The sequence below is a fragment of the Phoenix dactylifera genome, chromosome 3, assembly GCF_009389715.1.
Source record: "Phoenix dactylifera cultivar Barhee BC4 chromosome 3, palm_55x_up_171113_PBpolish2nd_filt_p, whole genome shotgun sequence".
NCBI classification, from domain to species: Eukaryota; Viridiplantae; Streptophyta; class Magnoliopsida; order Arecales; family Arecaceae; genus Phoenix; species Phoenix dactylifera.
Window position 1 is genome coordinate 234,371 of NC_052394.1, and position 15,955 is coordinate 250,325.

General features: G+C 42.7%; 1 protein-coding gene across 2 annotated transcripts; it reads right to left on the reverse strand.

Moving 5' to 3' along the window:
• Positions 1-8,420, reverse strand: LOC103715679 (ethylene receptor 2-like). 2 transcript variants are annotated; one of them, XR_005510861.1, is made up of 3 exons: positions 6,303-8,420; positions 4,121-4,385; positions 989-1,378 (listed from the first exon to the last, which is right to left on the reverse strand). XR_005510861.1 is itself a non-coding variant. In XM_008803398.4 (2 exons), the coding sequence occupies exons 1-2, from the start codon at positions 7,989-7,991 to the stop codon at positions 833-835; spliced, it is 2,235 nt and encodes a 744-aa protein (XP_008801620.2). In that variant the 5' UTR covers positions 7,992-8,359; the 3' UTR covers positions 1-832. The 2 variants fall into 2 exon arrangements, 1 of the variants encoding a protein (XP_008801620.2); XM_008803398.4 differs by lacking the exon at positions 4,121-4,385 and having other exon boundaries at positions 1-1,378; positions 6,303-8,359.
• Positions 8,421-15,955: the final 7,535 nt, after the last annotated feature.

The following is a 15,955-nucleotide window of genomic DNA, read 5'->3' on the forward strand; positions in this document are numbered from 1 at the left end:
TTTCAAGAAATAATTTTGTGCATACATTATTGCATTAAGTATATTCATGGTAATCAGGCAACTTAAGGTGCAGTATGAAATATGAACTAAGATGGATTGGAAATGTTTGACCAGGATATTACAATTAATATGCTGTTCCATACACGACAGGCTTTAGATGCATGTGCTAACTTGTGAGAAGAATACACCATAACACAACAATTCACAGGATACTCCTTTTGACTTTTGAAAATGTACCTTGATAAAGTCGCAACCATTTGTCAAATTATACGCAGCCAGTCTAGTATGAACATCTCGAGTCAATCATATGCACCTCATCTCTTAATGGGATAGCAACCATCATCAAGTCTTCTTTTCTTGCATCTGAGACTTCCTGCTCTACTGCTTTTGGGAAACAGGGGATCTGAATAGTGGTTAAAAGAACCATGAATAGGGGCCATGATAATTACCTTTTGACATACGATCACTAGAAGCCATCATTTCGCTGCTGCAAACAAGAGGAAAAGAGCAATTTCAGACACATCCATACTGGGTTCTCCACAGTTCAGGCAACATAGCTGCAGCTGCACGGTTCTTAATGGGAACCCAGTTTATTTGTCCAAGTACTCAAAAGGAAATCCGAATAGCCCCTCAAAGAAGATGAATATCATTCAACAGACTCTTAAGTTATAAACCACTTCTTCATTGCTAATTTAATCTCACAGATCTTACCAAACTCTGGAAATTCAAACAAGTTCAAGCAGTCTCACAAAGCTTCTACATCGTTCCAATTAACGACACAGAATTCTGCACAAATCAAGAGAACATTGTCGAAATATCTTTGTTTTCTCGGTCACCATAAAGGAAGTGAAGATTGTGTTCCTTGGGTGATCCTGTGCAATTCATCTACCATATCTTGCAATATAACTGGTTTACATATTACACCATGAATTCCATTATGAAGGCATTGCTCTCTGGCATTCCTATCAGCATTAGGAGTGAGTGCAACAATCAGTGGCCTGTTTTCTGTGCAATTTTTTTTGATGTGAGCAAAAAGTTCATGTCTGTCTTCTTCAAAAACTTGCATGTCAATAAGTAGCAGGTGGAACTGGTTTCTCTTTAAATACAGCATCTCCAAGCAGTGGTACCTAGAAGACACTATGGATAAATGACAGCCAAATTTTCCAAGAAGCTTTCTGGTGAGATATACATTATAACAATCATTGTCCGCAAGGAGAATCCTCATTCCTTTGAACGGGCATCTGGTAGCCTCAATATCCATATATCTTGGCCAAACAAATCCTTCCCCTGACCGCTCATGTTGTACTCTGATTAGCAGTTCCATATTTTTCTGCAGACTTGCTGATGTGTTGGAAACTGAAATCCTCCCGTGCATGAGCTGCACATATGGATCAAGGTCAATATTGTATCATAATCTGATGGCAGAAGCACTTGAAATTAGGCAAGAAAAATATTTAAAGCTTTAAAAGAACATCAGCACATAGATCTGGAGGAAAAGATGAAAGAACTGGAAAAGGGAAAACAGCTACCAAAATATTACTGAGTTACTTCTGACCTTCTGTTGGAAGGGAGCAAAATTTTCAGCAAAAAAAAAGGGAGCAATTTATAGTTTTCTAAGCACATCAAGTGTTGACATAAAAGAATACATGGTTCCAATCAGTTCCAGTAAGAAACGCTTCTCTTACATCCGAATGACATATCATTTATGCTTTGTGCATTTATTTGTTCTAGCAAATAGGTAGTATATTTAAAAGCGACAGGCAAATTCTGAACCTTTTTCGGGATGGGGAAAAAAAACCCAAGGTCCCAATTTATCAATTATCAAAAATAGGGTATGTTCTATTCTATGCTCAAGCCAAAACTTTCAGTTTTTGCATTTTTTTTGATCAACCGGAAAAGAGAGTTCTGCATGTATTACTTTTGGTTGTTACAATTATGAGGATCTGTACGGGCATATATTTAGCCCCATATCGGCTATGTACTAGGCATATCTTGGATACTTATACATGGCAAAATATTTCAGCTAGCCTTTTTGGGTGAAGTTTTGGGTTGTGACAAATGGTATCAAAGCGTGGCCTATGGCCTATGCGGAGTAGGGAACAATGCAGCACGGGCCTATTGAGATTGACCACAAGCCGATCGTGGTGCTTGTGATTAGATTTAAATGAATTTGAACTCTTAGCCTTACAAGGACGCTAAGACCTAAACGGGAGGAGTATGTGAGGATCCGTGTGGGTTTGTTTAGTCCCACATTGGCTATGCATTAGGTAAGTCTTGGGTACTTATACAGGGCTAAAAAACTCAAATAATACCTTCCATCTAACCTTTTTAGGTGAGGTCATAGGTGGGGACAACTACTGTTCTCCCTGATTTAAGAGCCCAAGGTGGTGCGCCTCGGATCTATCTTTCATCCTAGTTGCATGATTATCTACATGAATCACTTTTAGGGTGCTGTCGTTTTGTCTCATGGAATGCCTGGAGTCTAGAAGACCATGCATGAGCGTTGGTAATACTCCAAGACTCTTGATGCAAAGTCCAGTGCTAATGAAAACATAGTATAAATGTCAAGACATGCATGGCGCATGCATGGAGGACAACCACATGGTATAGTTGCTGGTGTGCATGAGATATAGTGCATGAACTTGCAGAAGTTTGCAACATATGGCTTTTCGACAAGAGGGATGAGCATAGACCAGGTCGTATGAGGCTCAACACTTGATGCAAAATATGAGATATAATTTTGTTTCTTCTAGCTAGATTTGTAATATAGGTGACTAAAATTGTAATAGCCCAACTCTTCTAGGCTAATGGCCCGGCTTTAAGAGGCCAAGCCCATTGATCGTGCTCTGTTGATCATGGGAGGTGGAGAAGAAGACTCCCAACCTACTTGATTTTGCCGGACTCCGAAAATCCTGAGCTGATTCGATCGTGGGAGGTCTCCTGGTCCTTGGTTGAACCCATCACAAATATCTCGAAACAAGCCACCGATCCCAAGCTCTTGTCCCAAGTTCTTCGCCGGAAAGGGCTGCCGGATCACCTCGCCGGACCGAGGTAAGTGTTCCACGTTGTCTTCCTTTTCTTTTCTTGTGTTTTAGTTGTCATTCACCTCGATCTGAGCCGGCAAATCGCTGGAAAACCATCTGAAATAGGGGTGTTCTATTTCGGTTGTTTTTCCCCTATTGACCGTCGTGACCATTGAATTCTGGTCGAGTTTCACCTCTCGAGATCTTTGGGATGGTATGACCAGTTGTTGGGGGAATCAGCCATGGTTTGGCCGAGTTTGGATAGATTCAAGAGCTCCTTTTGTGTTTTATCATCTCTTCTTTGTGATGGCCGATCGTCGTCACCGGCGATGACCGAGGTTGCAGACCACCTGCAGTCGCCGTCGGGTGGGGGTTTGGGCCACCGTGGTTGCCACCCCCTTTGACTTGCAGGGGAAAGGGGAAGATGAACTTCCCCGTTCATGAAGAGAGAGATGTTCCTCTCTTCTTCCCTCTCTTCTCTTCCTTCTCTCGCTCTCTCCTCTTTCTATCTCTCTCTTCCCTTCCTACCTCTTTTCTCTAGCATTCTCTCTCTCTCTCTCTCTCTTGTTGACCCGAGTAATTGGTAGAAGAGATTCGGAGGACCTAGTGACGGACCCCTGTGGATGCCGGTAGGCGGTCTAGGTTACTAGTCCACTATATGATTTTTCTTTGATAAATTAGTTTGATTCTATAGAAGTAGAGTCATCTGCGTAAGAAGGTTCCGATCGGGGTACTTTGCACCCCAGCTCATAGATTGTGAGTGGGTTAGTGATTGCTGTGTTTAGTTAGTCTTCAGTAGAGGTAAGAATTCTTATACTTGGTCATCAATATAAATATATATACATGTTTATTGATTTGTACCGTTAGATATGCATCGCAAAATTTACATGGATAGATTTAGCTTGGAATGTGATGGTATGTTTTATATGATTTTCAGTACGAATATACTTGTATGGTTATTTTATATATCAGACATTGAAAACATGATTATGTAAATAATGATATCTTGAATTTGAGAGATATGCATTGTATAAGTGAAAATTGATTTGACAAGAATAACATGTAAATTAGACGAATAAAATATAATTCGGACTAACCTCGTCATGGGATAGCCTCCACGAGCTTATGCATGGGATAGCCTCCATGAGCTTATGCGTGGGATAGCCTCCCCAAACTTATGCGTGGAATAACCGTCACGAGCTTTTGTGTGGGATAGCCTTCACGAGCTTATGCGTAGAATAGCCTTCATGAGCTTATGCGTGAGATAGCTTCCACGGATTTACGCGTGGGATTTTGTTTAGCAGTCTTAGATTGGGTTATGATCTTGCTTAGTCCAAAGCTAGAAAAATATTGCTATGAAACCTGAAAATCAAGTTAATGAGAAACAAATGACATAACAAAAGAAACTGTTGTTGAATAATTGGTTAAATTTGATATATATATATATATATGTGTGTGTATGTGTGTGTGTGTGTGTGTGTGTGTGTTTCTTTAGTAAGGTAATAATGATAGCTTATGTGCATGTTATTTGCATGAGCTTTTCCAATATTGATATGGTATTCATTTTATCTGGTATTGTTCACTTGATTATTTTCTTATTACTTATGGCGTAGCGGTTCGAAATTCTTACTGGGCTGAAAAAGCTCATATTCTTTTTTACAATTTTTTCAGTCATAGAAGACGTAGTTTTGAATGGAAGGGACATGAAGTTTGTGCAACTAGTAGTTAGTTAGCTAGTTATCTCTATTATTTTTCTGATACCGATGGACATCTGAATCTTTGCAATTGAACTAGTTGATTATTTAATGTTGGTGGTTTTATTAGATTGATTGGATTATAATTGTTGGTATTATGTGGATATTGTACATCTTAGGCCATACATGATCTCTAGGGCTTCGCTTTAGGGATTATGTGGCCGTGTCACATGGTCGACTCAAGAGAGGGGTTCGGGGCGTGACAAAAATCCAGACAAGGTGAGGGTTAAACATTTGAAAATGAATTGTTTAATCTAGGATTAAGGGGGTGTGGAAGGATTTGTTTATCTCTGTCAGTAACTATCCTACGGAGGTATCTTAATTTGGGCTCGACTTGTATCCTCATAGTAATTGTGTAGCTTCTATTTTTAGTGGTTTTACTTTCTTTGTGAGATAATGATAATTCTTAGGTGGTTCCAAAATACCTAACAGGACTAAGTTGTGCTATTTCTTAGACTAGGGGATCACCAATGGCAATGGAAATGGTGAAATGTTGACGTTAAAGAAAAGCCCAGATATAATCATGAGGGGTCTATAGCAATTTGAGATTCAGAAAGTCATAGGATTTTAGTATTGGAGAAATTAAAATATATAATTCAGGTTTGAACCTGATTTCAAACTTCTAGTAAATCTATCTTGATATCATACAGATAAGGCAGCAGAATTATACAAAAGAGCCTTTATGTAAAAATAAATTGAACTTCAGATGAAATAGTTCTGTTTTTTTAATTGACCTGAAGAAGAAAAAGAGAAAAAACAAGGTTTGTTATTGTAGTTGCTGCTGTGACAGAGGAAAAGGAAGATTAATGAGAAAAGAAATCAAGGAAGGAGAGATAGAAAGAAAGAAGCAATCTACCATGAAAAAGAAGATTTAAATATTCAATTTAAACATACAGTAGTTTTAATTTATTTGGTGCATGAGAACCAAGATCCCTTGCTCATATCTTCTCTTCCTGCAACTTTAGACCACTGTGGTATCTCAAATATTTTTGTCAATGAGATTTCTGCTTCGTCTAGTTCTACTGTTGTAGTCTATCTTAAGAAGGGAATTCATTGCGCTGTGTCTGTTAATTATCACATAACTAAAAATCCATAAGACAACATTATCCTTAAAGTATAAATGATAAGATAGGGATCAAATTCAAGTGAGGATACAATAAAGAGAGGGGAAAATGCATGGCAAACAATGTCAAACAACTGGATATCAATGCATGAAGCAGAAGTGAAATTAGCAGCATTCTTAAGTTCTTAATTACCCTGTTCTGATGAAAAGACCACTTCTTATACAGGGTGCAGTGTGCTACAAAAGCTTTAACAGAACCAAATATATGGCAAGATCTCATTCGATATGAACTTTTATTCTACCATTAGTGGTAAATTATAAGAAATTTAGGGATCAACGAAGCACACGAGCAATGCGATAGCAAAATCAAAACAAGTCAAACGCGTTCTCTTTTTTTAACACAAAGTAATGCATCGTTAACCATCGAATAATTATTGAAGCACCAGAGAAAGAAAAGCTCACCTCTGCCAGCTTCCTGCAGAAGGAAAAACTAATCTGGCGATCACCAACATCATCTTTGGATTCCTTCAAATCAGAGATCTTATCTTCTTTTCCCAAACCGGTTCTGCAAACTTCGAACTTTAATGCAACCATCCCCTGACCAAAATTCTGCTTCCCAACTACGTACTTACCATGTGAGCTTCCATCATCGGTAGCATCCTCTATACACAATTGGAGAGAAACGGTCCCCCGATCACCAGTGCCCAAAATATTCTGAATCGTGTATAGCAAAACCTGAAGTATTCGCCTCTCATCCCCGAGCACTGGTCCAGGATTACCTCCGGAGACATGGAATTCAAAGGATACACCTCGACAAGCACACAAAAGCCTCGACACGCTCACAACCTCCTCGACCACTGACCGAACGTGAAAGGGCCGCAATCTCAGCTCCACTTTACCCTGCTCGAACCTACTGACGCCAGCAGCTTCCTCGATGAGGGAGGACAGGACGAGCCCCGCTTTCACCATGGCAAGCTGCTCCGTGCTCAAATTCTCCAGCTGCAATGCTGACAAGAGTGCCGCCACCAAACGGATGGGCCCGACGACCTCTCGAGTCATCACGCTCTGAAGGGACTTCCGGGCCTCTTTCGTCATCAGTGCCTCGCGGTGGGCTCGGTCGAGAGCCAGGTTCTGCTCCACGAGCTTTTCCCTCATCAGCAGGGACTCTTCCAGGACGGCGGCATGGGAGAGGGCCATGGCCACCTGGTCGGCGACCACCTCCACGACGTCGACCTCGTCGGTCGTCCAGACCCTGTTCCCACCGATGGGAAGCACGAGGAAGAGAATGGCATACGACTCCTCCACGAGCTCCGGCATGCCCTCGTTGAACTTGGACACTCGAGGCAGCCGCATTCGGATCGCGGCCACCGGGCCGACGGGCTCCGACTCAGTGGCTCGGACCAGATTGGAGTTCGGGTCGAGTGTCAAGACCTCCTCCCTTGTGATGATCTCGGCGACGTCGGAGTCGGCAGTGGGGATCGAGACTTTTTGGTGGCGGTGGTGGTGGTCGAGACGACGGCGGTTGAGGTGGTGGGTAAGGGAGAGCGAATCGGGGGAGGTGGGCATCCAGATGGCGCAGTCGTGGAGGGAGAGGGCGTCGGCGAGGTGGACGAGGGCGGTGTCGAGGATGGTTTGGCGGTCGAGGGAGCGGCGGATCTCGGCGGTGAGCAAGCGGACGCGCCAGGTGGCAGCCTCCTGGCGGCGCATGCGGCCGAGGTCGTGGCCGAGGTCGCGGGCCTTCTGGCGAAGGAGGCCATCGCGCACGAAGAGGCGGAGGAGCTGTGGGATGATGGGGAGGAGGGTGACGGCGGTGGCGAGAGAGACGAGGGCGGTGAGTAGCTTGAGGACGACGAGGGAGAGGAGGAGGAAGAAGGAATGGGGGGCGTAGGTGAGGGCGGCGACCAGGTGGGTGAGGCCGCAGAGAACGATGAAGGCGCCGAACTGGAGGATGAGCCAGCGGAAAGGGAAGATGGCGGAGCACGTGACGAAGTAGAAGAGCTCCAACGGTATCGAGAAGTAGGCCAGGGCGATGAGGAAGTCGCTCACCTTCTGGCATTGGAGGACGTTTTCCAGGGTCCACAGGGAGGTGGGGTTCTCCTCGCAGCCGCCGCAGCGGGCGAAAGACCACGACCACGACGACGACGACCGCATGGTGTTCGACGGAATGTCCGAGCGGCGGGCGGCTGGAGGTAGCGATGACAACGTCGGAGGCAGGGCATCTTAAAAAAGAACTCAAGGGGGGAGGAGAGTGACTGCAAGAAATTTGCCACTGGGAGATTTTTTTAATCTATTTGTCCCTCTCCTCTGGAGATTGTTTTGGCGGCGTCCTCCGTATCTTTTGTCGGACCCCAAACAAATGGGGGTGTCAGCACTGCACTTGCGTCCGGAAGTGGAGAAGGGTGCTGGAAAACCGGCGGCCGTGTCTCTCGGTTTTGGTTTTGGTACGTGGGGTCTCAAGTTCACGGGAGAGGCGATAGGGTTGAACCTGGGAGCATCCAAGTCTATTGATCAAACACCTCATCCATCAATCACCGTTGCACCAGCTATTCATCGGGTCATTTGATGCTCACCGCTTTAACGGCAGGAGGAGACTGATAGCACCGTGGCGTACGACTACGAGACGATGAATGCGATTTGAAACTCGGGTTCATAGGATCCAAAAATATTTTGCTCCGCCGCCATTCCATTCCCCCGCTTGGCACTAAATTTCAGCATGGGTAAGAGTTTATTTAAATAATTAAGCTGAAAAATTTATACAATTTATAAATTAAACCAATACAGCTAACAAAATAATAAAACTATAAATTTATATTCATAAATACTTAAATAATTTTAAAAGAGGCTGAATCCTAAGCCTATGAAGAGCTAGTACTCTAATTAATGTCTAATTAATTAGGTCTCTTGCGCTGGCATTCTTAATCTTTTGTCGGACTTTTTTGTTTGCCTTGTTGGTCCCTTGGCTCGTTGCAAGAGCACGAGATGCAATCCACTTTGCGAGGGAAGAGGGAAATTGATACGGTCGAGTGGAGGGAGATTTTGAGTTGTTATTTTACATGAAGGCTACCCATTTGTCAAGTGTCATATGCCTTCGGCTGTTACCATTATAGGTTGTCACGGCTAGCTATAAATTAATTAGATATTGCATGGTCTTGGAGAAAGATTATATTTAGATTGATCTGCCTCGATAACAATATAAACTATATGAAGACATCTACATGCCACCAAACAACAGCGATAAGAATCCTATAATTTGGTTTTGTTTTATCTTGTTGGATATTAATTAAATAAATATAGCTCACATTTGAATGTGCAGTTTAATTAATATCAATTATACAAAATTTTGAGTATATCTAATAAGGCCAAACGAAGCTTGCTCCACTAAATCAAACCCAATCCGACCAACTTAGATCCAACACAAGCCAATCAGGCTAGACTCAACCAGACTCTAACCCATCCAAGTGAACATAGCTAATAACTTATTGGATGCAAATAGATAAAATCAGTAGACTTGCAATTTTTTTACTAATAATCGAATTGTGGCTTTTGTCGCCAAAATTTTCTAGATATGTGGAATAGATTTTATACATCATATTTACTTACCAATATCTTTATTTTAAAAAATCTGTACAATATTAAAAATCATTCTGGGTCCTTTGGATCCCTTAAAGGCTAATTACGTATGTTTCGGCTTCTTAATTGAGACCTCTCACTGCAACAACCTATTGCCCTCTTGCATTTTAGCAATTCTACTTGTCCGCAGACTAGCACTAAGTTACTTTGCCTGCTAGCTCTTGAGGTGTTTTATGTACATTGTTTTGGTTTCTTTTTAGATCTATCATAACCCAGGACTTTATCCAAGAAGGCTAGCCAAAAAATATTATTTTGATTTCTTGATCCTATATAAGCACTCATGATCTACCTAACGAATAACCGATGTAGGAGTAAGTACATGCCTGCATGGATCATCACATACTCCCTCCGTTTATGCCTTGGTCTGCTCTGATACCATTTATCACAACTCGGAACCTCACCCAAAAAGATTAGCTGGAAGGTTTTATTTAGATTTCTTGATCCTATATAAGTATCTAAGATCTGTCTAACAAATAATCGATGTGGGACAAGGCACACGCTTGCATGGGTCATCACAAGATTAGACCATGGTTTGTATAGATTCACTTTTCGCAACCATTCCACTACTTCAATAGAATGGTGGTATAAACAATGATATTGAAGGTAAGTGATGTCTACCTACATCAATTTTTCGGCTTGAGGCACGGGCATTGCTAAGAGATAGGCTGTATGCTTACTTGTGACAAGCTTATAGTAGTAGAGGATGTGATTTAACTACATTTTCTCTCTCACCCCCGCACCCACCAACCCCGACAGTAAAATTGGAGGATGAACCCATGCAATTCAATTTACCTTATCATAATGCATGTTTTGCATCACAGAGGGCCGGCTATATAGCTGCCACATCATCTGATTGTGAAAATAGATGATTATTCGATACCTTATTGCAATGCATCATATTCGACAACCAATGCAATACATTGTGTTTGACAACCATCCATATCCATGATAAAATGATATGGTGGCTAAGGAAGGCTATACAATCCTCGCGGTGCAAAACATGCAGATCCAAAGACCCAGAAGTATGATTGCATGAAGCCTAGGCACCCTCCACCAAGGGTATGATAAAGATCTTTTAGAACATTGCACGAGCATAGTTTTTGCCTAATAATAAGCCCAATGTCAATTTCTCACAACCTCCGGTGATTGTAACACAGCTTAAAGGCTTATGCAACTACTCTAGATAAAACTAATAATTATTTAATAAAGCTAGCAAATTAATCTATGAACATCTTTACGAAGAGTATTATGCGTGCTGCAGATCATGTAGACACTGGTCTGCACTTGCAACGGATGGACAACTATTTTGTCCCCATGGTCTCTTCGTTGTTGGAAAACCTTCTTCATTCATATTTATCTTTGAATTTCAGATGCTGGAAGATTTTGACCGGTCACAAAAGATTGAATCTGCGCATGTACTTAATGCGAATGCCTAAAAATTATAATTTTAGAATTTTTTGAGAACAAGGGCTTTATTGGCCAGCTTAATCATAAATCTGTTCATCCTAGTCGAGAACTTGATCTCAGCAGCTTTGTTTCTGCTCAGTTATTCATCCACTGGTTTTTCTGTAATGACTTTGAGTTAGGCCTTTCTACCTTAGGGATTAAAAACACCCATTGATTCTTTAAAAATCGCCCACTATCATTTAGATGGGTCCCATCAATGAATGGTTACTGATTGAATAAATGCTGGAACACTGTCAAGTAAATATTCTGCCTATGAGAGCACCTACTATTGACTTGAAAGTAGGAGGTGGTTTGGCGATCTAAATCTGAGGCAGCGAAATTTTGAGCAGACTGAACTCCGAAGGGAAACCTGAATTATATGAATTAGACAGGATCCGTACTTTAAAATACGCTCTTACGGTCCCACCATTCGATTGACACCGGAAAATAAGTTCCTGTCTCCCACAAACAAAATCTCATTTAAGGGGACGGGGTAGATCTCAAGAACCCAGATTTGCATTGCTGATGAAAGATTTACCTTTATTTTTTTTGTCCGGTGTGGATAAAGATTTGCCTCCAGATTAGATACTTACAGGTGTTATTTCGACCTGTTTTTATCTAATACTTTGATGACTGCCACTTCTCTCCACTCAAGTCAAGAACGAAACAATTAAAGCCCTGCTGCCTGCTGCAAAAGAAGTAGCTCATCTATCTTTACAGAGACGCAGGATAAATGTGAGCATACTCCTAATGATCTATTTAAGTACTTTCCGCATTTCAAAGTTCTGTTATTGTTTCTAAGTGGCATCCTGAAGTTTTCATACCCTTCTGTTTTCCAGCAGTGCAGCGATTCATACCTGAAAGGATATAGGAACTGAAATCGAAAGAGGAACTCATGGCCGTCCCTTGCAGTTTTAAGTTATATAGATCCAACGAGACACTCCCTGAGGCAACCGAAACACTCGCTATGCACATAGATAAGCTTCCCGTTTCCTAACTTGCAGTGAAAATTTCCTATTTCTTCAGCCTCTTCACCAACTGCTGCCGTGCATGGAGAAATCCTGGTTGGCCATTGTTGGAGATTCCACCTGGTGAGATGGCCGACTCTCTGATACAATAATAAAATATGTGGTCCGAAGTAAGTCAATCACTAGTGCCTTTTCGTTGATGTGGACAAATACTCCCCAAGCAACGTCTAGTTGGAGCCTAATTAATAAACTAATGAAGCCTGCATTACTTTGCAACTTGAGCTTGATGTTGCGCTTTGGCTAATGTATATGTCCTCTACTACATGCAAAGGTGTCACGTTAGCTTAATTATGAAGCATCCATGAACCTTTCATCTCAATGTTCTACCTACTTCACCATTTTAAATTCATTTTTGAGCTCACTGGTTAAAAATCAAATTGAGGGGCTAAATCCTTGCACTACCGCTTATTGCGGTAGCATGTACTTCACAACCCAACGAAGCTTTGGGTGGTACTCAGATAAGGATGCCTCTCGGAAAAATTACTTCTCAAAAATTGAGAGTGCAAACTGGTGGTCTGGAGCATGGAGAACATGGTAATAACATCTTAGCTAGGTATGCATGCACCAAAGTATAACCTACATATTTATGTCACCAAATGTCTCAAAAATAATAATGCCAAAAATGGCATCATTAGATATTTCTGAAGAATGCACAAGATGAATGAAGGCCGTCTTATTTTGAGAATGGCATTAGTGATAACCATGTTCGTTTGTCGTTGGGGATTCATTGCTCGTTCTGCGGTTATCAGTAACGTGGCCAGCCTAATATTTATAGAATAGGGCTTCGGGCAGGAGTTATCATGTAGGTAGTGCTATGCTGAACCTAAATCCTACATCAAAATAAAAATAAAAATAAACAGGAGGCTAATCTTGAACATAAAATCCATCATAGGCCGGAGATGAGACCACCAAATCATATGCACAAGCTAAATGGGCAAGAATTTTCACAGAGGCAAATGAATATACTCCTAGCAATGTAGTAGATATATAATGATAAGTTGATGATTCTAACTGCGTTAGGAGGATCACACTTTCTGGATTACCCCAACGGATGAACCTATGAGTTTTTTTTTGTTCCTTTCCAGAAAGTTGGTTCCATCGAATAGGTGGTAAGTTCATTCACTCGGCATGCATTTATACCATTACAAGAAGAGGGCTATTAAATATATGGACAGATCAGCTAACTGGAAGGTGGCAGTAACTACTTTGCCCTAATAGCAATCTTGTAAGCGTGATGAATTCTCTTTCTGAGAAAATAAGCATGATGAATTCTCATCAGTTAACAACTCCTTTAGAGGAAATTCACATGTACATAGGTGATTTGACTGAAACTTGCAGCCAATCTGAACCTTGCTCTAGACCTAATTTTTTGTAGTTTTAAGCCTCGCACAGAAGCTCCAGATTAGAATCCCTTGGTTATTGCATTCTTGACGTCTTGGTTATTAGCTAGCCATGTGTGGTTCCAATTTAGGGAAGGCAATGAGGGATGCGAAGAGTAGGTATCATCAAGAGCATAGCATGACTCCTAAACGCTTGTTGAATGCAATAGAAGGGTACAAGGGATCGATTACAAAGTATCTGTAATAATATTTTTCTGCTCGTAGGATGGAAGAAGGTTTGACAGAAAGATCAAACACACCCCAAATACCATGAAAAAAAAAAATTGAACTTCTAAATATTTTGGACAATATTAAACATCTCCATTTCCTGTCTCCTTTCCCTCCCAACTCTTGATTTAACTTTCGTGCTATCCGCAATAATTAAGGAGGATATCATTCTATGATGAAGTGAGACAAGTGTTAGTATCTTCTAATTATTGATGTTCTTCATTGCTTGTAAGCTAAAAGCGAGCAAGCATGAGATTGGATAATAGAGAAAACAGTCAGGAAGATCGGCAAAAGTGTTATAGCTACTAAAGAAAAGTACCCGGTGCCTTTTCTTAGTTTAATCTTCATCCTTCGTGTAAAGCATATGTTAGTGGGAGAATAAAACAAGGCAGTAAGTACAATTAGCTTGCAACCTCTTCTCCATATCAAACAAGATCATTCTAGTCTGTCGTGGATCGATCGGTGGGCTCCGGCCCCAGCCTGAGCTCGAGGTCCAATCCCGTCGCGTCCGCTCCAACGCCCGGCCTTTGCACCTCTCCCACCGGCTCCCCCCCAGGGCCACCCGATGGCGGATCATATCCCCGCGATGGCCTCTCCACAAACAAAGGCAGCTGCTGGGGGCTGCCATCGGGGGTCATCTCTCCAGGGTGATGGTGCTGATCGCATGGTGCCATCCATGGCCATTGAGAGGCGAACCTTCCATCCTCACTTCCGGGCAGCGTTTGCGGCATGTAGCTATGAAGGGGCGGTGGATACGGGGGAACGATGTCGCTGGAGACGGCAGCAGAAAATTGGCTTTGACTGGGGGACGGCTGTTTAAGCTTGGCTCTATCCTTTCTGTGGATGTTCATGTGCCCCCCGAGCGCTTGGGCGTTGGAGAATCCTCTCTTGCAGAAGGTGCAGTCGTAGGACCGGGTCTGGCTGCTCGGGCCGTCATGCTCGTCGGACGCGGCCGGCTCGATCTCGTCTGATCTGGGACAATCGGCTTCCATCGCTCGCCGAATGAAAGGAGGGGAGCCGGCCAGGGAGGGGTCGACTGAAGGAAAGGGTCCGTTTTTATACCAGTAAATAAAAGGCAACGCTGTTTTTCTCGGATTAAATAAGCACTGTCCTACTGACCGCATTATAACCACCTAACAAAAAGAAAAAAAAACTGAGCAGATTATAGAATCAAGGACGCATTGTGCTGCTTTGAAAGGGCCGAAGGTTAATCAAAGCAGCTTTGGTTATAAAATTCACTTGGCGTGTTTGAATACTTCCAATCACCACCGTCTAAGGTGTTGATCTGACCTTGAGGGCATTGATGTTGGCTGCTACAAAAGGACAAGCTACGGGAGGCATCATTGTTGTCGTCAGATTGGAGCATGGACGTAGTTATCAGAGGCCCTCTATTAAAGGAAGCTGGCAACATGGGGTTCGCGTAATAATCCCAAGGCCACGGTGATACGACGACGGAGACTCTGAAACCAACGTGTTTCTGACTTGCCAAAACAGGTTAAAACGTCAGTTGTGACCTTTTATTAGGAACCTTGGCACCGCCGTTGTCTATCGTCTCCTTAAAACCCATTGCGAAACTCGTGAGTTTCTTTAGCAAAAAAAAAACTCGTGTGAGTTTCTCTCGACTGTCGCAAGGCCATCATGCCTTCGCAAGAACGAGTAGGGATTCCAAGGAAAGTTCCGAGCTTTCTGACACATTCGCCGTTCAAACTTCAAACCAAAACCCTGGCCTTGTCATATATGGTGGCTGTGGTCGCACGAAGGAGGAGGCAGGAAGGGATAACGGTCCCACAAAGAGGACCAATTTCCTGAACTCGTCCTGGTGACGCGGTCCTATTCATCGCCAGTTCGCCACCAAGGCAATTGTTGTTATCGCGGCATTGGATTCGCCAACATTCTCGCTTCTCATTATTTTTATTTTTCTATTTGGTTTCTGCCGGCCGGTAATACCCGCCATTAATTAATGGGTCTTCCCTATGGTACTTTTTTATATTATTTTATTAAAATATAGGAGATATTTTGACCGTTCATTTTTTTCTTGGGTATTTAGAAAAACAGGTTAATTACAAGTTAACAGCCTTCTTTATTTTTTGCTATTTTGCCGAATGGTGCAAGACGACGCTGCCTCCGCCGCCCCATCACTGTCTGTCGCCATTCTCGTCATCCTCAGCCTCATTCTCATCTGCATCGGCGACGACCCAGCTGTGGTCTCCCGCCCACCACAGACCGCCCCACTCGCCCCCAACCTAGCTAGCCCTCATCTATGGTGGCGACGGTCCACCCATCAGGCCATCACAAGTCACAACCCCCCTCCCCCGGCCTCGAACGCAGCGGAGACGACCCAACCTCTTCCTCTTCCATGGCGTACACTCACAGTCCCAAACCAAAGATAACTCGTGTATGCCTA